We start from the raw sequence: 24038 nt of genomic DNA on the forward strand, positions 1-24038 counted from the left end.
AGTAAGAACTTTATCTTTAAAAGTTGACACTGGGACCTGATTATTTAAACAAAAACAAAAACAAATCAAAGCCTTGTGCTTGAGCTGCCTTCTTTTCTATTAATATTTCTTTTTCCCATATTTGTTAAATGTCACACAAAAAGTCTGGCAAATATGTTTCAAAAAAGGCCCCAAAATATCACCAATAAGACATTTTCATTGTTGTCAATCATTTGGACATAGGAGCTAGATAACCTTTTAAAAAGTTGTTCCATGCCTGCTGATTATGACTCAATTTATGACTATTCTGCACTGAAATCTTTTAAAGATGTATTTTTTCTTTTAAAATTGATCTATAACCATGAAGGTGTTAAATCTGCTCTTTATTTTCTAGCGAATGTGAAATAGGCAGATGTCAGTCCATTATCATGTTATGTTCTTTAGAATGTCAAGAGAGACCAACAATCATAGACAATATGCTTTCTATGAAGTGAAATTATAGAGACACACTTTGCAAAAGAATTTACCAATCCTGTCATATTCTTACATCACAGGAGATGTCACTTAAATGCATTTTGTTATACTTATTTGTTAGCTTTAAAAGACTGAACAATAATTCCTGGATGTTACACCATTCCTGAAGTTGTCATGTGTAGGATGTGAAATCTTCGCAAATCTCATGACAGATACTTTGAAAAGATTACTAGAAATGAATGAGGAATTTGTTAGATTCTGAAGTGAATCAGCCTGATCTGCATTTTGGATGGATGGGGAGATCACATTTTGGGATGTGTTTTGACCTCTGAATTTCATAGATTTCTGAATCCAGTGCTTATAATATAACAAGGTGATTTCCTCAACTTGTTGACTAAGGGCAAAGTTAAACTTCTGTGCAGTCTATGATGCTAAAGTTTCTCTTGTTTTACCATTGTCAAATCTTAAGATGAAATAATATCTGCATGAATGTGTGAAAGGAACAAAGAACAATTTTAAGGCCTTCTCACAGGTTCTGCGTTAGTCAATTTCATCCCAACACCAAAAGATTGTGAAGGACTCAGACTGGAAATGCAAAAGTTTGTTAAAGGAATTGCTGACACAGAAAGTTGCAGTTGTGGTGAATGTAACATATGGTGGGACACTACTGCCTAGCAACAAGAAAGTTACAAGTCAGAAAGACATGCTAGAGGGATGCATACATAGATATATAAACTTTGGTAACTTCTAGCTTATTATAATAGTAAATGTCACACCTCTTTTGATAAGAAAGCTTATGAACATAAACGTGCAACATATGAAACATGCAAGTGTAAAGTAGAAGAATTCAGTCAAAAGAAATATGTGCTAAGGAACCAATGTGTGATTGTTAGGGTGTTATCTTCCTTAATCATAACTGTTTAAAATGTGTGCTTGTGCATTATTTGAGGTCTTGGATCCTTTAGCTGCTGAGACCCTTTTGCTGAAGTAAACCAATAAAAGCTGGACAAAGCCATTTTTCATGTCTGGTGGTCTGCATTGCCAGAGAATATATTGGGATCATGATGGACCTTTCAGAGCACCCTTAAGTAAAAAGCAAAAGATTGGAAAACAAAATTCCTACTAAAGGAGCTCCATAGTAAATGCTCCCTAGCTATCATAGATTGCAGAATGACTATGATGTATTCAGTACTGTTATACAGAAAGAGAAAGAAATAAGTTTTTCAGTACACATTATATACACTTGTCTGATATGAAGCTGTAATGCTACTAATACCACTTTGTATATAAAATGTATAATGACTGATATGAAATCATAAAGGTCATCATCTTAGGCAACCAACAATTCCTCCTTTAGCTCTAACTATGCCTGAAGCAACTGCAGTGAGGATGTGGTATAAAACATAATAACAAAAATCAGAGCAGAAAACTGAAGCTCTGGGGTTAGGAGAGAAAGGATTGATTTTGGTCCCAAAGCATATATATGGGGGGGGGGGGGGGTAGAATAGGATTGCTTCCCAGATTGTCCATAAGCTTCACAATTTGCAAAAAAAAACCAGGGTTGATCCTGTTGCAATTCAATCAGCCTTGAAATCCAAATACTGTTCCATAAAGGAAACCAAATTCCTATAATGAAAGATCCTTTTTGTCACTATTTCCAATGAATATAAGTCCACTCGCTGAATAATGATTTCACTATCAGACTTTTCTTGATTAGACATTAAGAAATGTTTAATATAATAGTCTCTATTAACTAAAAATGTTAGTCTGTACCCTGCATTTTGGGATGACAGAAGGTGACCCCAAATTTATTTCAAGTATCTGAAGAAATGTCATAGTAATAGTAATAGTTTCTTTCATATTTGGTTTTTTCAAAGTTAAATGTATATAGTTCCATCAAGCTCTCCTTGATGGACTATCTTTCCATTTCTCATCTTTACTCTATTCTAATTTGTTTTAATATGTCAGCATTCAAAATATTCTCACTTTACTAGTTTGGAGTTAACATGATCTGAAAAATGCTTTAATCAAAGCAGCTTAAACAATATAAAATCAAAGGACTGGATGGGACCTTGGAGGTCATTTAGTCCAACCATCGCCATTGGCAGGCAACTTTATACCATTCTGAACAAATGGCTGCCCAATCTTTTTTAAAAAAACCTCCATCAATAGAGCACACAGAAGGAAAACTTTCATTAATTGTTCTTAGTGACAGGACATTTTTCTTTACTTCCAGGTTGCATGTCATTTTGAACAAGCTTCTATCCAGCTTTTTGTCCTTCCCTCAGGTGCTTTGGAGAATAAGTCTAAAGTCCTCCTCCCTGTGACTGCTCTTTAAGAACCAGGAAACAGCTATCATGTCATCCCTTTTTTGTATCATAGCAACCAGAACCAATGTTGGACACAGTATTCCTAATGTGCAATATAAAACAATACTATCACTTCTCATGACGCTGGATGCTCTCTCTCTGCTAATGCAGCCATCATTAGGGGTTTTTGGGGGGGGTGGGGGTTAGCAGCTGCAGCACTCTGCTGGCTCCTACTTAAGATCTAAGTGCTAGAGCCCAGTGTAACTACATAGCCAAAAAGACATTAAGAGTTGTTAACCTAATCCTACGTAGCTTTTTCTCTGGTAATATCACACTACTAATTAGAGCATACAAAACATTTGCTAGACCAATACTTCAATACAGCTCATCAGTCTGGAACCCACATTACGTATCTGATATTAACAAAGTTGAGAAAGTCCAGAAATATTTCACAAGAAGAGTTCTCCACTCCTCTACTCATTGCAGAATACCTTATGCCACCAGACTTGAAATTATAGACCTAGACAGCCTAGAACTACGCTGCCTTCGGTCAGATCTAAGTATAGTATATAAAATCATACATTGCAATGTCCTACCTGTCAATGAATACTTCAGCTTCAACCATAATAAAAGAGCACACAATAGATACAAACTCATGGTTAACTGCACCAAACTTGATTACAGGAAATACGACTTCAGCAACAGACTGGTCAATGTCTGGAATACTCTACCTGACTCTGTGGTTTCTTCCCCAAGCCCCAAAAACTTTAACCTTAGACAGTCTACTGTTGACCTCACCCCTTTCCTAAGAGGTCTGTAGGGGGTGTACATAAACGCACCAACATGCCTACCATCCCTGTCCTATTGTTTCTTTTTATTTTTCTCATATGTATCCATTTCATATATTCATAACTATGTTTATACTTATGCCTATTATCTTGTAAGTGATTGACAAATCAAATAAATAAATAAATAAAAATAAGTGGTGACTTATTAGTGCTTAACTGTTGTGTTCTGAACACATTTTTCCCCTTTCTAGAATCCCAGAATGCATTGATATGATGCTTACACAAGATACATTCTTGTCCCAATATTTTTGAGAAAAAGAAATAAAACTAGTAATTGTCAAAATTTTCCAGTGAGTTCACTTCCAATTTTGAACATTTTAATGTAATATGCAGATAAAGGTAAATCTTTCTTGCCATTAATCCATGGAAACTAATGATTTTACTAAAAGATACTAAAGGATTGCTATAAATGTGTGGATAATCAGTACACAGAAATAGTTTATCTGTATAAGAGATTGAGGCCGTTAATTCTTTCATAGCAGTGGAAAAAAAGAAACTATATATGGGGAGAGGATTAACATACTTTTTGCAGTTATTTGGTGATATCTTAGCCAAACTAGTGAAATCTAATAAATAAGCAATTATGTTGTGGATGAACAAATTTAATATACATGGACCACCACCAAATTGGCCTGGGCACATGAAAGAGAAGAAGAGGCAGAGAAACTAAAGAGCAATCAAATAAAAAAGTCAGTATACTGTAGATGGAATTGGCTTGGTGTTAAACCTAAAAGTAAGTATAATGTATTGATGTAATGATTTTGGGAAGATTAGCTGGTATAATGGCATCAAATTAATCAATTGTTGGCATTTTAGTGAACTAAGAAAATATAAGCAAGCTAGATTAAAGCTGACATCACACTAGAACTAAAGCTTACATCCACTGCTGTCACTGGATACTGAGGGGGTGAGAAAACATCTCTACAACAGACATAGAGTTAAATATTTCATTTTCTACAAACTCTCTGCAGAATAATGCAGTTGCATACAGTTGGAAAGAGAGAATGAAAGGACGGATAAAGCAAGCTGATAAGATTGCACAGTGTCTTTACAAAAGCTGACAAACAGTTCCAAAATGCATTCCTGAAAACTGAATCAGAAATAGATGCTGTCAGATGCTGTCACTAAAAATGTTTCTTCAATGTCATAGTTCTCAGGAAATATCTACACAATACAGGGAAACATATTTTAAATTTAAAAGGATACATTTGGTACATTAGATTTAACATTTTAAAACAAATAAAGCCATGAAAATGATAAGGTCCCTGAATATTAGGCAAAGTGCTTAAAACATAACTTAGAAAAACATTTAAAAAGGACTAAAAATTAAGCATCAAGATTCAAGAGTCATCTATAGTGGTGAGGGAATCCTGTACATGCCATGATTCATGGCTAGGACTATGCTGGATATTTTTAAGATAACATTTTAAGCACAATTACTTGGAAAAGAATAAAAGTGAACTAGTACAAACAAAAGGCTTTTGAAGTCTAAAGATTTGGAGAGTGTGTTTATTTTTCATATCTGGGAAATTAAATGTTTTTACCCAGCTACTGATGCATAATTTACTTTCTTTTAATTGTTTTTTTAAACAGTTTGCAAGATCAAAAAAATATGGCCAGGGCTACTCATGATGTGCGACACCCAAGGAAGAGAAGTATAGAGCATTTTTCTTCATACTTTATATGGAATAGAATGCAAAATCAAATGAAAAACTTTGGAAAAGTTGCCCTCCCATTTGTTGTGCACCTCTTGCATTCCAAAAAGTTTCTTCATGATTTAAAGTTATACTTTATGCTGTTTATTATTAACATTTATTTGCAAGAAGAGATCTAACATTTTCCTTAAGCTTTTCTACTCTAAGAAGAATAAATAAATAAAATAGACTTTAAAATATAATTTCCCATTGATCCCTGCAAAAACAAAGACATAACAATCAGAAAGGAAACTTTTAAATGTTTCTTTTTGCATGTCTTAAAATGTCTCTTGCTTAACATCTTCCTGTGAAAGTCTCCTTAATATATTTTCCTTTTCAAGTCTCTGTGCTTGCAATAAATTTGGAACACTGTATAGAGAAATCTATGTAGAACAGTTCATTTTAAGCTCCAAATATATACAATTTAAGTTGCTCTTCAAGAAACACATCAAGAATTAACAGAAATATCTGACTTTCATTTCCTGAAAGATTATATTATTATTTCTCTTCAGGAATTTATTGAAAGCTTAATACACTTTTTACAAAAAAATACTTTAATTTTTTTATTGCAGATGTACACCTGCCTTATGCATACATTTTTCTTGTATTGTAGACTTTTAAAGCATATGGCTGAAATGTGAAACCAGTCAATGAATCAAATTCATCAACTGTATTGTTTTGTGGATGAATATATATCGTCTGAAGGCAGTGTCAGGTGCAAACAATCAGACACACACTTCATTAGCTATTTTATTGCTAAAGTTTATGCACAAGAATCTTCTCAGACTGATAATTTGCACCTGGGTAAAATTAAGGTTCAATGGCATTCTGGGGGGGGTCAGACTTTGCCCTCTTGTATCCACCTAGGAAATTCAGACTAATTCCCTGTTTGAGTCTTTGCTCTGGCTATCTCTCCTACGTGCACCATATTATTTGAAGATTATAAAAATATTTATTTTTCTACAAAAACATAGTTTGGATTTTTTTTATTGTTTGATTTATGAGATTTAGTCACCACCTCAGTCTCAGGAGTACACCAGGCAATTTAGAAAAATAAGCCTTGGTGGCAAGTTTCTACTATTAATGGTATAACAACAACAACAGCAGCAGCAGCAGCAACAACAATAACAACCACAACAATAACAACAACAACAATAATAATAATAATTATTATTATTATTATTATTATTATTATTATTATTATTATTATTATTATTATTATTATTATTATTATTATTATTTTAATAGTATAGACAATATCTGCCATTTGCCTATTCTAGGTCCTTGGGAAGGATTCAATGGGTGGATTAAAATGTCAAATCCAGTCTAAATATCTGGCTGACTCTATAACCAACCATAATAATAAAAATAATAAACAGCATAGCTAACTATTCTGGTGCTGATGACCACATTATGACTTTGAAAGGTCTTCTGAAACAGGTCAGTGAGCAAGGTATTCCAAAGGTGAGAATGTTTGCTGTCAACTATTTTCCTGTCACTCTTTCCAATAGGAGGGGATCTTCAGCAGTTTCCCCTCAATTGTCCAAATTGGGCAGGAAAAATACTGTCAGGTTATTTTAAATGGCTGTTTTTACCCCCACCCCACCCCCGCCCCCCCAATTCTCTGTGGATTATTTTTTCCCCTTTTTGGTTGTTGTCATTAAACTCTTACAGGTAAACAGCTACATAAAACGTATGTATCACATATCATTGCATAAGGGATTCATCCCCCAAAAGTCAATTTTTGACAAACATAAGAAAAAGTTGGACTTATTGGTATTTAAAAATGTGTGTTTTGCCTGAAAAATTTGTCTATCTTTTTGAAAACTTTAAAAATCATAACTATAAAACTACAAAAAACCTAAATAAGTAGAAATTCTTATCCATTTTATCTCATGATGTTACTGCCAAGAAATATTTACCTTTCTTTTTTCGTACATTCAATCATGTTTGTTTCTGTAACTGCCTGGACAAGTGTCAGCAGTTTTCTTGTCAACTTTCTTTTCCAGAATGGATTGTTATTGCCTTCTTCTCGGAGCTGGGAGAAAGTGACTAGCCCAAGATCATTTAACTTCCTAAATAGGATCAGAAGGCATGTTTTTCTGGTTTCTAGCCTTAACCTCTACACCAAATTGCCTCTCCTTACTAACTTTCCTTTGCCCATCTTTTAGTATAATTCAAGGTGTGTAAATTGGATCCATGTTTTCTCACCAAGCTTTCTATTAAAGCTATTAACCTTTGAAATCTCTCTAGAGTTTCCAGTTATGTATCTCTGATCTGTGTTACAGGAGAGGTTCTGTAAAGTATTTATGCTCCAGGATTTGGACTCAGGAACATTGTTTAGATGCTTCCTGGAGGAAGGACCTCATCAGAAACCTTGCTTCACTTCAGGGTCACCCTATGACACAAAACCCAGTATAATCAGGGGTGGGATTCTACCTGGTTGATCTGGTTCTATAGAACTGGTTGTTATGATTCTGCCCATGTCAGAGAACTGGCAAATCGCACCACTGGCTGGCCCCTCCCCTCCCCACCTGGCCCACTCACTCCTTACCATCCAACTTGCCTGCGTTAGCCTAATTTTTGATAAGTTGCTATTTTCCCTTTTATTTTCCAATCATCAGCTGTTCCTACTATCAGCTGTGCAGGAGATTTAGATTAGCTAGAAAGCAGGAAATCGTTGGATTTCTTGCTTTCTAGCTAATCTAAAAGCAGAGCTGAACCTTCCTTAGGACTGAAGCTTCTATTTTTCAGTGCAGACTCAGGTAGCAAATTGCAGAATGGTAGATCTCTAAGTGAATCTGTGATTCTGGGAACAACTCAATCTGCCTGCCCGCTTTGCCTGAATTTGGGTAAAGGTTGCTCTTTTTTATAAAAAATCCAATATTTACATAATGGTGTGTTGTGAGTTAATTTTGTGAGTTTGCTTGCTAGCAAATTTTATGAGACAGACTCAGGTAGCAGATTGCAGAATGGTAGATCTCTAAGTGACTCTGTGTTTCTGGGAGCAACTCGATCTGCCTGCCTGCTTTGCCTGAATTTGGGTAAAGGTTGCTCTTTTTTATAAAAAAAATTCAATATTTACATAAATATTTACAATATTTATATGCAAGCCATGCCCCCCCAGCCACATGCCCACCAAGCCATGCCCCCACCAAGCCACACCCACAAATAAGGCCATGTCCACAGAACCGGTTGTTAAGAAATTTGAATCCCATCCCTAGTTTGAAGCCTCAGCCTGATTTATCAAAAGTTCCTTAAGAAATATCATTATCATCCTAGACTTTCTTTGAAATGCACAAATGGAAGCCATGGCAATATATGCAAGCAACTCATAGCATAAATAAAGATCTCCTTCTCCTCCCACACACTTCTTTTAATTACTACAGGAAGGGCGTACAGAATTGCATTTTTCTGGAGGAGTTAGATGTTTGCCCCAACATGCCATCACTAAAAACAAAGATGAATATCTGCAAAATCTACATTGGCTGCAGCAGATATTCCATTTTTCTTCCAAATTATCTCCTCTTTTTAAGTTTATGTTTATGCCACACACACTCAAATACATTGTTTCCAACCTAATGGAATATTGGAAAGGCATTACACAATAGACTTAGAAGGATAACTATTAGAAAGCAAACAGAATACAATTGTTATGTATTAAGTTTTCACTCAGGTCCACTGTTTTAGTGGAAAGAGACATTCATTCTGATTGGCTGCCCCATCTGACAGCTGACTATAAAAGGAGCAGTGTCAGACAAAGTCAGCTATTGCTTGTTGGCCGAGGTGTCACTGGTAGCTGAGCTGTTAGCACTAATAAACGTTAGCAAACATCTTTGCTTTGCCTCCATTCTTCCAACCTCAGAACTTAATAATAACCAAATCTGTGTGATGAAAGAAACCAGGGGAAAAAAGATCAAATTTGAAAATGTGGTTGGATCAAACAAATGACTGCAGAGAGAAAAAAATTAAAACAAAAAGAAAATTTGAGAAAAATAATTCCCTGAGAGAGGCAGTTGGGCTCAGAATGCAGCCAACTGCTCAATTCAGTTAGAATTTTTTTTCCTTAATTTATTCAGATGCCTCCGACTCCAGGTGCCATTATTCAAAGTTCAAAAGTTTTATGTAGTACATATGGCAAACCATATTCAGTATGGCCAGCTGTTTGCAAGGGGTGTAAAGTCATTTTATATGTAAATAACTAGTCAGTTATTTTTTTTTAGAATTTTCATGTCACTTTCCTAATAAGGAATAACCTAATTTTTTACTTTCTAACAGACACATTTATTCTCACCAGTAATGATAGCTGTAGTTTCTCCCATCTTAATATGTATTTTAAAATTTTTAATTTGTTTATTTATTTGTTTATATCCCGCCTTTGTTATTTTAATTTAAAGTGATTAACATATCTGTCTCCCTCATCCTATTTTCCACACAACAACAACCCTGTGAGATGAGTTTCACTGAGAAGATATGACTGGCCAAGGTTACCCAACTGGTTTTCATGCCTAAAATGGGACTAGAATCTCCTGGTTTCTAGCCTGGTACCTTAATCAACTAGACCAAACTATAGTATGGTGTGGTGTGGTATGGGTGGGTGTGGTATGGTGTGGTATGATGTGATATGATGTGGAATAATATACTATACTATAGTAAAATAAATTAATGTTTTATTCTTATATTATATCATATACATTCAGTAACTGACAAAATTAATTTTTGTTTATAGATATATAGTTCTATGGATATTTTATGTGTCTTTCAATTTTTAGTAACACATTTCTCAGTTATACTATGTTGCTTAAATTGTGGAAAGCATAAATGTAATAAAAATATTCTTTTTGCTTATAAAAGAAATAAATTAGCAAATGTCTTTCATTGTCATTTTTACAGAAATAGCCATAAAACAAGTCTTCCAAGCAATAGTTATTTAGAGATCAATATTTGTGTATGATCAATTTACTTCTCAATAAACAAGCTGTTTTCATTGACATCTTTGCTGAGATACTCATAAAATAACTTCAGTCTTCCATGCAGCATTTGTGTTAGAGAGCAATACTTCAGTAAGAACATTTATTTCCAATAGACATTCAGTTAGTTCCTTTATACTTTGGTTAAAAAAAATACAAGGAATTTCTTTGAACTATAGTATATAATAGATAGGACAGCTATATAAATACCTCACATTCTATAATAAACAAATAAAATAGGACTCAGAAACATCACATGGTCCAAGAGCCAAATGTAGATCTCCAAGTTTCATCCTTAAGCCATATATTACTATTTTTGCACTGTGCTCAAGGTGGAAATGAAAAAAGAATGGCTGGATGCAGACCTTCCCTTCACTTAGTAAGCATTTTAAACATACTTCTAGCCATAATCTAGATCTGAAACTCTTACAAAATGAAGAGATCCATGTTTAAAACATTTGTAGGAATGTAAGAAATCCTCACAGATAATTTGCCATATTCTCCTCAGATACTGCATCAGCATTCACACTACTTTAATCTTGCTATTCTTACTATACTTCTAAGTTATACTGCCCTCCCAAAGCTTTCATGTATAGAATTCTATGCAAAATTCCAGCCTCATTGCATCTTTCCTTTAAGTGGCATGTACAATAGTCTGGTTATGCCATGCACTGTGTTATTATTTTTCTCCACAATGCTGTTAACTAAAGTTTCTTTCCTTCCCCTTCCCTTTTCCCTTCTCTTTCTCCCTTGGAATTGCAGGTCAAGCGTTCAATCTATTAAGTACCAGGTGGCAATAAAGAATTAGGTTTGCATGTCTCCAACATATAACCAACTCCCACCCAACTCTGACCCAGCTGCAGCTCAACTTCCACCCTACTACAAACCTAAGAGAAAATCCAGGTCTTTAATAATTTCCTGAGCATCTGGATGGCTGTTGGGGATTTCATTCCAAATGCAGGTGCCAGGACAAAAAAGACACTTCTTTATCTTCATGATCTTCATACTCATATCACCTTCTGTGGTATACTATTAATTTGATAAAACAACTACTCCAATAAATAAAATTTCCTCAAAAGAGAAATGACTGTAAACAGAAATAAGCATACTAGTAAATCCATACCTGCTTAATTTTAACCTTGTAAAAAGATTATTACAGCTCACATGCTGATGTCCAAAGTTAAGCAAGTGGCACTTGTGACATTGGGAAGATAGAATAAACATACTTCAAGATATTATCTTATCTTATCCAGCAAGACTTGAGTCTTTGCATAATGTGTCTAAAATAGGCTAATTTGAGCATGACCATTTAAGCCTTGGGAACCTGGGATTGATTTGCTCAATAATCTATTGGTCTACTTTCTTCGTTGTCCATAGAAGTTTCAGGAGTCTTCTCCAAATTTCAAACTCATCAATATTCACATAAACTACAGACTTCCAGTGAAAAAATGGCCAAGCCAACCAATAAGAATGATCTCTGAAGGGTGTTTCCCTTGACTAGCTTTTTCAACCTACCCACAGAAGGAACTGGCATTTCTTTAATTTATATGACTCTTCTGGGTTAAGGAAAGTCCTAGAATTATCCCACAAGATTCTACAATACAAAGGTGACCAACTTTTTTACAATGAGAAGGACACAAATAAATTGAAGAAAAAAAACAAAGCCACTTGTGCGCGGTGCACTCTTGTGCGCAGTGCACTCTTGCGCACGGCGCACTCTTGTGCATGGCACACTCTCTCAAAACAATTCTCCTGTGTGGAGCACATGCATCTCATAATCGCGTCTCACCGTACTGTACCGAGCCTTGACGAATCTTCATGTCAAATACAAATACGTCACATCATACACAACAGATCAGCTCGGCATCGATCAAATACGGAGATTTACAGATTAGTCTTCAAATATCAAAAAGGAGGATATGTAGGAGGACACCATTTTTTTTATATAAAGTTTTTATTTTTTACAACAAACATACAAACAAGACATAAAAACATAAAACCATCTTTCAATTATATACATACACCCCCTACAATCTTTTGTGCTATCCTTTTGTAGTCATTATTCACAGTTTACATAAATTTTCCCATTGTCAAATTAACATATGCTTATATATTTATCAGTTATTAATCATCCATGACTAAACTATTTATTCCATCATTTTATACAAGCTATTCCAAATTTTATTTTGAAATTTATACTGTACTTTCATCCAATGGTTATATATGTCTATATTATATTTTATATCAATCTATTGAATTTATATTACAAAATTATCTAATCTATTACATTACCATGTCTTTTTGTCCAACCATTGATAAAACAAATCCCATATCATATAAAATTGTTCATCTTCTTGCTCTCTAATTTCAAATGTCAATTTACTCATTTCAGCACAGTCCATAATTTTCTTAATAACTTCCTCCTGCATAGGTATTTTTTTCATTTTTCCAATTCTTAGCAAATACAATTCTAGCCGCTGTTAAGACATTTACAATCAAATATTTCAACTCTTTGTTGTATATTTCCGGTATAATTCCCAATAAAAAGATCTTTGGTTTAAAGTCTATATGTTGTTTTATCATTTTTTCCAACCATGTGTGGATTTTAGTCCAATATCTTTTTGCATCTGAGCAAGTCCACCACATATGGTAGTATGAACTGGGTATCTGATGACATTTCCAACATTTATCCAATTTATTCTTAAACATTCTTGTGATTCTCGTTGGGGGTAGATGCCACCTGTGAAACATCTTATACAAATTTTATTTATATGCTGTTGACATTGTGATTTTATAATTTTGAGACCACAGTTTTTACCATTTCTCTAAATCAATCCCATATCCAAAAATTTTCCCACAAGCAATCATTGTTTCTTTAACTTGTTCTTCCTCCAACTTAAATTCCATAGAGCTTTTTAATTACCTTTTCATCAGTACCTATCAGAATTTTATCTAAATCAATCAACTTATCATAAATACCTTCTGTTTTAAAATCTTTATCAAATCTAGATTGTACTTGCAAATATGAAAACCAATTCATTTTTATACCTTTTTCTTCCAACGCTTGCATAGATTTAAGTTCACCCTTTTCATTCAATATCTCACCATATCTAACTGTTTGTTCCTTTTTATATATTATTGAATAAGAAAAAGTTTCAATAGTAGATAACCATAATGGAATTTTTAAATAATATTGCTTTTTTATTTCTCCCAGTTCAAAAACAGTGCCTCTCTAATGTAATGTCTTCTAAAATACCCCTGTGTTTTAGTTCCCTTATACCAGAGGAAAGCATGCCATCCCAGCAGCAAGTCATGCCCTTCTAAATTGAATAGTCTACTGTTCCTTAATATTATTCATTCCTTTACCCATATCAGGTTTGTCGCCTGGTAATGTAACTCCCAGATGGGCAAGGCAAACCCTCCTCTTGTTCTCACATCTTGTAACAGTTTAAGTTTTATTCTCACTTTCTTACCCTGCCAAATATATTTCAGCACAATTCCATTTAGGTCTTCAAAAAACTCTTTCCCTCGTCAAATTGGAATTGTCTGGAATAGATATAAAATTCTAGGCAATACATTCATCTTAATTGTAGATATTCTCCCAATCAATGATAGTTGTAAGTTTTCCCATTTTGTCAAATCTGTCACAATCTGTTGTTTGAGTTTAAGATAGTTATCCTCCTTCAGTGTGCTACATCTTGGTGTAATGTATATCCCTAAATACTTAACCTTATTTGTATTTCTAAAACTTCTTCCAACTCTTTCTTTCATCTTGCTAACATATTCTTTGTTAATATCTTTGTTTTATCTTTATTTATTTTCAAACCTGCTACTTTTCCATATTCGAAAGTATCTTTGTTAAAATAAAAGATGTATTAGTTTTTTTAAAGTTTAGATTTTTAAAAAGGATATATACAAGAAGAAAACATTATTCTAGGAGGCTAATTTGGAGGGAGTTTAATGAGTTAGTTGGAGTTATTTGGAATTTTATTGGTCTGAAAGAAAACTGTAAAGTATGTATGTTAGAGGAAGTTTTTAAAAAGATGCATTAGAATGTTTTGATTTTAAAAATGTTTTTGAAGAAAAGTTTAGTGTTTTAAAATAGATGAAAAATATTTTTCCATTTAAGAATAGGGTGAATTTTGTTAATATAAATGGTGATAGTTTATAAAGATTAGTGAGTGCAAATAGAAATACATACTATTCCCATAGCAGGAAAGATAAAGCAGAAATGATTAGATTGTTTTATTCAAAGAGGATAATATATTTAATTATGTTTTTTATTTGGATATCACTTCTGGTTTTGGGCTTGTGATAAAAAAAATTTTTATTATTGCCAATTAGATAGATTTGTGTTATAGAAATGGCTAGTTATATGCTAATGTGTAAAAGTAAAAAAATTGAGCTGTAATATTGTTATCTTGTACTGAGCTAAAAAGAGTCAGAAGTCAACACTTTTTTCTTTCTTTCCTTGTACCTCATATTTTCTCTTTCCTTCCCTTAATTTCCTATTTTTATTTTTCATTGTATTTTATACATTGATAAAACAATAAAAATCATGAGATAAAAAATACTCAAGTAAAATACTAGAAATTATAGCAGAACTTTTAAGAGACTTAATAGCCACTTGTCTTGAATGATATAACATGTCCTGCTTGAGTGGGAATTGGACTAGAATTAGATGACCTCCAAGTTCTCTTCCAATTCTATTGTTGTGTTATACTGTTAACTCTTCTGCATGCTTTATATCTTAATTCATGAATGCATGCAGTTTTATGGTAGTAGGCCACCAACAAATATGTAATGAGAAGCACCACAAAACCTGAAGATCAATTTGGCTTTATCAATATGGCAGACAAACAGTTTGCCTTTCAACTGCTAAGAAAAAAAGAGTTTATGATATTAAGAATTATTGAGAGGCAATTAAAGGAGGCTAAGTTGTTCATGGTTCTTCAAAACAAGCCGTTCAATGATCTAAGTTAGGGCAATCTAGCATCATTTCCACTGCTTTTAATGGCATCAATTGTTGCTTTCTTTTAGATTCTCAGGCAAAGGTAAAATGAGCTTTCTTAAAAAAACATTTTTAAAAAATATTTAAATGCATACTGCAGTACACTTTCTATTGAAAGTTAACATTACCTGCATACTACATCTAATTGCCTCTTTTAAAAAAATAGGTGTGTTTGTGACCTTTAAAAATGTAATGGTGTCAAACAATCCATAATCCATCATTATCTCTTCAGTCTCTTTCTCTGTCATTGACCCATTGTTAGCTGTGAGTGGGGCATTCATGGCACAATACATCAACTTCTTATGCACCTGCCATGTTCTATCATGAATTATATTAATTCACGTAAAGCTAACAAAGATTAATTGCAGTAGTACAGCAGATTGGCACAGGAGGTTTTGCTGCTTGGCAATCTCAGAATGCAGGGATTCATTCAACCTTGCTTATTTGTCTCTGTTTCATATTTCAACAGGTGTGTGCCCAATCATTGTGAGCATGGTGGAAAGTGTACCCAAACATGGGATAGCTTCAGTTGCACCTGTGATGGCACTGGATACAGTGGAGCCACATGCCATAACTGTAAGTGGGCCTTCATGCTGCTATCCATAATTATCTTTGTTAAATGAATTAATGATATTGATAACAGATAAGAGTTTATTTATGTTTGTTGTCAAAAATATTTTTTTACAAATAATAATAATATCGATAACAGATAACAGATAATCAGAGTTGGAAGGGACCTTGTAGGCCATCTAGTCGAACCCCCTGTCCAAGCATAAGACCCTACACCATTTCTGACAGATGGAAATCCAATCTCTTCTTGGAGGTTTCAAGTGATGGCGCTCCCACAACTTCCATGGGCAAGCTATTCCATTGGTTGATTGTTCTCACTGTCAGAAAGTTTCTCCTTATTTCCAGGTTAAATCTCTCCTTGTTCAGTTTCCATCCATTATTCCTTGTCTGGCCTACAGGTGCTTTACAAAATAGCTTGACCCTTCCTCTCTGTGGTAGTCCCTCCAATATTGGAACACTGCTATCATATCTTCCCTGGTGCTTCTCTTCACTAGACTGGCCATACCCAGTTCCTGCAACCATTCATCGTATGTTTTACCTCCAGTCCCCTAATCACCTTGGTTGCTGTTCTCTGTACTTTTTCTAGAGTCTCAACATCTTTTTATAGTGTGGTGACCAAACCTGGATGCAGTACTCTAGGTGTGGTCTTACTAAGGCTTTATAGAGTGGTATTAGTACCTCACTTGATCTTGATTGAATCCCTTTTTAATGCAATTTAGGATTGCATTAGCTTTTTGGCTACTGCTTTTGCACACTGCTGGTCTGGTCTTCTATGATCGTACTTTTCAGAGTTTCCCAAGATTCTTGAGTTGTTTTTCCCTTTAGGATTTTCATCCATGGAATCTTTCCCAAGTTGTCTCTGAGTTTATTAAAATCAGCTGTTTTAAAATCTAAGACTCTGGTGTCATTATGTTCTATTGTTTGTGTTTGTGTTAAGTTGAATTCTAGTATTACATGGTTGCTCGCACCCAAGGTTCCTTCAGTTTCAATTCCCTCTTATCACTTCTTCTTTGTAAGAATTAAGTCCAGTATGGCTGTCCCTCTAGTTCCATCCTCTACCTTTTGGACAACAAAGTTGTCAGCTAGGTTGGTTAGGAACCTATTTGATTTCTCACTTGGTGCAGAATTAGTTTTCCAATTGATATCAAGATAATTGAAGTCCCCCATTACTACTGTAGTGTGTTTCCTGCATATGTTTGTTGGTTGGTTGGCAAAAAGGTAATCTATTTTTTCTGCTTGGTTGGGTGGCCTATAATATACATCTATGTCATTCTTTTTTTCTTTTATATTGACCTATATGGATTTTACAAGGTTTTCATCTTTGGTTTCATGCATTTCTGTAGCAATATAAAGTGGTCCTTTACATACAATGCAACTCCACCACCTCTTTTATGGGATCTGGGTATTTTTTCTAATGTTTTCTTGGAATACAGCTGTTATCACTGGCATGAAAAAAAAACAATTTTGTAATTTGAACAAAAATGTTTTCTGGAAAAAATTTTGAATTGGATAAACATCTGCAGAACTGGAAACTTTTTTTCTATTTCCCAAAGCTGAATCATGATTCAGAAATGAACCATGCATATTTTTAAAATAGCATTGGAACATTTTATTATGATTAATGCATTATTTCTATGAATTAGGCTTATTTTTTCTTCTGCTTCTTTGCACCATGTGCACATTTAATCGGTCAATGATTTTTTCTCAATTCTGACCTTGACTGCATTGGTTTGAATAGCTATTTGATAACTAGCCTAACTCAAGCCTACAGTTTCTGTTTATAACATTCCAGTTGTAAGTCATTGCCAGGTTAAATCCACTTCCTTCTTGATATTTTATAAATATTCATCTTGTAATGCTTTTACTTGTCAGCATTCTGTTCAAAATTATAACATTATTTCAACATTCATGTTTTGTGTCTTATATAGTTCTCATTTTTAAGTTTTATCAATACTTGTTCTTGGCTGTCTTGTAAATAATTAGCCAATTCATGCTTTTATGCAAGCCATCATTCCTGAGTCTCATTGCCCACTTGTGACAGATGTCCAAGGACCTGACATGGTCCTTGTTGAATACAGAATTACAATTATGAATACAGAATGTAATGATGAAAACAGAATTACAATTCTTTTTCTGTGCTCTACTATAGAAAATGGGTACACATAGAACCCTGTGTGGCATGGGTTATCCTTTTGGTAGAATACACCACTGCCAGTGTAGCTCTCAATCTCATTAGAACATCACAAGTCCTTCCACCATGACAATTAAATAGCAGCACTTGGATAAACAGAATGTTACTCTACCCTCCTCCTTCTGAGCCTTTAAGCCTGATGAAACCTATCAGGCCATGTTATAAGTGTAAAATCCAGATTTCCCCCCAAAAACGGATTATGAAATCTCCCAGGGGAAAAAAAAGTCAGCATTTCATATTTCAATTCAATATAGCTACATTTTAATTCTAATGCTATGGTACCTCAAATAAGATAAGGAAAGCCTTCAGAGCATAACCTCTAGAAATCTATTCTTTAGCAGCAGTGACCACAGGATCTATGATTTTTTGAGTACTTATGTTACATCTATGTGTATGACTGCTTTTTCCTCAGATTGTTTATTTATTTTTATTTTATTTATTTGATTTGCCAATTGTTTACAAGATAATAAGTATAAGTGTATACATAGTTGTGAATACATGAAATGGGTACATATAAGAAAAATAAAACAATAAGAGAAACAATAGGACAGGGACGGTAGGCACGTTGGTGCGCTTATGCACGCCCCCTACAGACCTCTTAGGAAAGGGGTGAGGTCAATAGTAGACAGTCTAAGGTTAAAGTTTTTGGGGTTTGGGGAAGAAACTACAGAGTCGGGTAGAGTATTCCAGACATTGACCACTCTATTGCTGAAGTCGTATTTCCTGCAATCAAGTTTGGTGCGGTTTACTTTGAGTTTGTATCTATTGTGTGCTCTTTGTGTTGTTATGGTTGAAGCTGAAGTATTCATTGACAGGTAGGACATTGCAATGTATGATTTTATATACCATGCTTAAGTCAGACCGAAGACGGCGTAATTCAAGATTTTCTAGTTCTAGAATTTCAAGTCTGGTGGCATAAGGTATTCTACAACGAGTAGAAGAGTGGAGAACTCTTCTTGTGAAATATTTCTGGACTTTCTCAATTGTGCTAATATCAGATACGTAATGAGGGTTCCAGACTGATGAACTGTATTCGACTATTGGTCTAGCAAATGTTTTGTATGCTCTGGTTAGTAGTGTGATATTACCAGAGAAAAAGCTACGTAGGATTAGGTTAACAACTCTTAATGCCTTTTTGGCTATGTAGTTGCAGTGGGCTCTAGCACTTAGATCATTAGAGGTGAGTATTCCAAGGTCCTTTACAGAGCTTGGGTCATCAACAAGATCTTGACTATTCAGCTTGTATTTTATTTTCTGATTTTTTTTGCCAATATGTAAGACAGAGCATTTATTTGTTGAGATTTGAAGTTGCCATTTGTTTGACCATTCAGATACATAGTCAAGATCTTTTGTAGGGTAGCAGTATTGTCTGTGGTATTGAACAGCTTTACATCATCAGCGAAGAGAACGCAATTGCTCTTAATATGATCACAGAGGTCGTTTATGTAGAGTATGAAGAGAGTTGGTCCTAGAACACTGCCCTGGGGGACACCACTATTGACAGGTACTGGATTTGATAGGACGCTCCCGATTTTGACCATTTGTTGTCTGTTTGACAGGAATGCTTCTATCCAGTTATTCAGTTGTCCAGAGATACCATAGGATTTTATTTTAAAGGAGTAGTTTGTCGTGTACCACTGAATCAAAGGCTTTACAGAAGTCTATGTAGATTGCGTCTATTGCTTTGCCCTGGTCGAGTTGTGTCGTCCATATGTTTTTGCAGTGTAAGAGTTGCAGATTACAGGATAGTTTTTTTCTGAAACCAAATTGTTTATTGGAGAGAAGGTTGTTTGTCTCTAAGTGGAGGATGATGGATTGGTTAATAATTGATTCCATGACTTTACAGGTGACGCAGCATAAGGAGATTGGCCTGTAATTTTCAACTAGGCTTGGGTCTCCCTTTTTGAAGATGGGGATGACTGTGGCTTGTGACCATAGGTTAGGCAAGGAGCTGGTCCTGAAAGATTTTTCAAAGATTATGCTTAGAGGTTTGGCTATGGCAGTGGATAGCTTTCTTAAGAAGTAGGCACATATTCCATCCGGTCCAATAGATAGAGATGGTTTTAGATTGCGTAGTGATTTTTCAACATTGTCTTCTGTAAAATCGATATGTATTAGATCATTGTTGTTATCTGTGGTACGGCTAGGAAATACTGGGCATGATCCATTGCTGTTTACAAATACTGAGCCGAAGAATGTGTTAAAGATGTTGGCTTTAATGGTGTCATCGTTGCAGTCTTTACCATCAGGTCCTATCAAGGGAGGGATGGACCTTGAGTCTTTTAGTTTGTTGTTTACAAAATTGTAAAAAACACGGGTGGAATTGGTGCTTAGAAGGTTTTCCTCTTGTTTAATGTGATAATTGGTGCATTCGGTCTTTATCTGGTGGCATAAATTTTTGTATCGGTTTTTGAAATTGGCAACGTGACCAGATTTGTTTTTCCGCCAGAGTGATCTCTTTTTGGATTGAAGTTTCCTTATTGATATGGGTAATCTGCTTTTTTGTTTTGTTTTGGGAGTTGTTGTTGGAACATATAGTTTGATGACTCTTTTGACTTCAAGTAAAAAATATGTTGTAATGGTCTTCAACGGTATTGCATCCAGTGAATAGAGATTGCCAATCAAGGGATGAGAGATCGTTGTCTATAAGATCATAGTTGCCTTTTTTGAAGTTACAATTGGGGATTACATCATTGTGGTGATTTTTGTGTGGACGTATGTTGAGACAAAAGTCAATCATATTGTGGTCACTACTGGAAAAGGGTTCTTTAGTTTGTATTCCGTAAATTAAATTCAAACTGTTGCAGAAGATGAGATCGAGGCAGTTGTTTAGTCTAGTGTTGTTGGTTACTAGTTGTTCCAGTCCCAGATTTGTAATAGCATTGTAGAAGGTTGTGTGTATGATTTCAGTTGTGCAATCATTTAGGGTCCAGTCAATATGAGGTAGATTGAAATCACCAAGAAGGATAAAAGGGTATGGGCAGGATGCAGCCCATGTTAGTAATGTATTTAGCTTGTTTACATGTTCGATGTCATAATCAGGTGCTCTGTAACATAGTAAGAATCAAATTGTGATATTTGAGGATAGTTCACAGATGATGGTTTCAGGAAGGGCAAGCTCCTGGGTAACTTGGATATTTTTTAGATGTAAGGATTTTTTATAGAATATAGCAACACCACCTCCTCGACGATTTTCACGATCTGATCGGTAAACATGATAGTCTCTTACTGTGGTAATGGAGTCGGGGAGATGCATTGAGCCATGTTTCACAGACAAATATAATGTCGAAGTTAGCCATATTTAGGAGGAAGAGAAATTCAGGTATTTTATTCACGAGGCTTCTTGCATTGAGTAGTTTGCATTTAAGGCCGGCAGTAGTTGGAATTGAGGTAGTTGGGGGCGTGCGTGCTTAGTCTTGGGTGATGGTGGATGGGTTGAGGTAGGGTTGTGGTTGAGGGTAAAAGCTGAGTATTGGGTTGTGTGGCTTACTTTTGATACAGTCAGCATGGTAGTCAATGTACAGGTCCTTCTCTCCATTGTCTAGACGGTTTTTGAGTTCGATGCGGAGTACACGGGAGCGGGCACGTTGCTGTATGGTTAGGTCAGGGCGGCAACAGAGGTTCTTATGGTTGGTGTTGGTTTTGGCGAGTGAGTTTATAGTATAAATGAATTGTGGCCTTTTGTATCTGTGGGTGTGCAGTCTACTGATGATATCTTGCATCAAATAAGTGGATGACCTTCCCCAATCATCTTATATAGATGTTAAATAACTTGGAGTAAAATAACAAGTTTTGTGAAATTTCACATTGGAGATCATCTTAAATAGATGTTAAATAACTTGGAGTAAAATAACAAGTTTTGTGAAATTTCACATTGGAGAATCCATAGGCTCAGTTGCTACTGAATGGAATCATCCAAGTTCTCATGAAGATTATTGACCAGGGTGTCTGATATAAGAGCCTCAGTGGCGCAGTGGTTAGAGTGCAGTACTGCAAGCTACTTCTGCTGCAGCCAGCTGCCTGCAATTTGGCAGATCGAATCTTACCAGGCTCAAGATTGACTCAGCCTTCCATCCTTCTGAGGTGGGTAAAATGAGGACCCAGATTGTTGGGGGCAATATGCTGACTCTGTAACCCACTTAGAGAGGGCTGTAAAGTATTATAAAGTGGTATACAATTCTAAGTGCTATTGCTATTACTATTATTTCTCTTGCCTGGGCCTGAATCCTACATGAAATGCATCTAGATGTCCAGACTTGGAAGGGATCTTGGAGATCTTCTAGTCCAACCCCCTGCTCAATCAGGAAACCCTATACATTCAGACAAATGGCTGTCCATTCTCTTCTTAAAGCCCCCAGTGAAGGAACACCCACAACTTCTGAAGGCAAGTTGTTCCACTGGTTAATTGTATTCACTGTCAGAAAATTTCTCCCTAGTTCCAGATTGCATCTGTCCTTGATTAGTTTCTATCCATTGCTTCTGGTCTTGCCTTCTGGTACTTTGGAAAACAGGCAGTGTAAGTAACAAAGCAGAAATTCCATGTGAGCATATTGAAGCATTACTGTCTTTTATATTCTGAACTAGTTAAAACTTCCAAGTACATATATCGTGTATTGCATTAGCTGAGCCATGAGATGACAGAAGAGACTTCTGATCCAAAAAGGGATGTAAATGGCACATTATAATTCTTTGGCTACCTCACCTCATTCTGATTTCTTCTCCAATCATCCTAATCTTCTAGTTCTGGCATGAAAGGCTGCTAAAAAATTACATTGGATCTGATCCAATCATATCATCCACAAGGATAGTAAACACCAGACTGAATTAGCCCACTCTCTGATAGTCTCTTCTGCTGTTGATAAAATTTCCATCAACATAACACATTTGAATGCTAAGGAAGAAGTCAGAGAAATCATGACAAATCCTAGTGATTTTTGTTGGTTTTTCTTAAGTAAATAAGGCTGATACCTATATTTGTAGATTACAAAAATATATAGATTAGGGATGGATGGATGGATGGATGGATGGATGGATGGATGGATGGATGGATGCATGCATGCATGCATGCATGGATGCGTGCATGGATGGATGGGCGGATGGACAGACAGACAAACAGACAGACAGACAAACAGATAAACGATAGAGATAAATACATTCACATTGCAAATGTTAAATGTATTTAATTCATAAATAACAACTTTATATGATTGATCTTAACAAGAATTTCTTTTAGAAGATGAAATGAGATCATACAATGCATTTCTCAATTTTGTTCTAAATATGATTTGAACAAACATTTCAGGCTTTGTTTTTGAATGTGATTAAAAAACAAATAAGAATAGAATGCATTGATTCATTCTTCTAATGTCAGCTCCATTTAGTGCCCTAGGAGCTTAATGAGCTTTGATAATTTTTTCTCCTAAATTGCATTTTTTTACTATTAAAAATGTTCTGGGTTGTTTTAATAATGCATTTATAACATCAAAAGTACTTTTAGGAAGAAAGAATTTGAGTCACATCTTCTTTTCATTACATATTATCATTAGTGTGGATAATAGGCTAATTGTTATACTTGGAAAAAATATTTCCAGATTTACTAATCAAGAAAACCCAAAACGTCTAAATAATATAATATGTAAATTGCATGCTATGGGTACTTTGACTTCAGCAGATGCATTTGGTTAGTTTAACTACTGTGGTCCTACTCTTTTATATTTACTGAAACTATTATTTGAGAAAATAGAAACTTTGCGATGAATTTTAAATCTTCACTAAATAAAATTATGTAGATTATCTTTCTCTAGAACAGGGGTCGCCAACCTTTTGGACCTCAGGGACCACCAAACTCATAATTTTAGATCCCAGGGACCACTAACCAGTTCTGTGGGTGTGGCCTAATTTGTGGGTGTGGCTTGGTGGTCATGTGACTGGCTGGGCGTGGCTTGTATGTAAATATTATAAATATTTATATAAATATTGAATTTTTTATAAA

The 24038-nt window shown here is 35.0% G+C and overlaps 1 protein-coding gene across 2 annotated transcripts in view; it reads left to right on the forward strand.

Annotated features, from left to right (window-relative positions):
- The window catches only part of CNTNAP2 (contactin associated protein 2), a 1285310-nt gene that overhangs the window by 890762 nt on the left and 370510 nt on the right, over nucleotides 1–24038 (forward strand). For both annotated transcript variants that reach the window (XM_087946425.1, XM_087946426.1), the window contains one exon: nucleotides 15755–15861. In XM_087946425.1, coding sequence (XP_087802551.1) covers nucleotides 15755–15861 — 107 coding nt within the window. The remainder of the gene's footprint in view (nucleotides 1–15754; nucleotides 15862–24038) is intronic.

Source organism: Notechis scutatus, chromosome Z, assembly GCF_049901735.1.
Source record: "Notechis scutatus isolate UNSWTSFEM ecotype Mainland chromosome Z, rNotScu1.2, whole genome shotgun sequence".
NCBI classification, from domain to species: Eukaryota; Metazoa; Chordata; class Lepidosauria; order Squamata; family Elapidae; genus Notechis; species Notechis scutatus.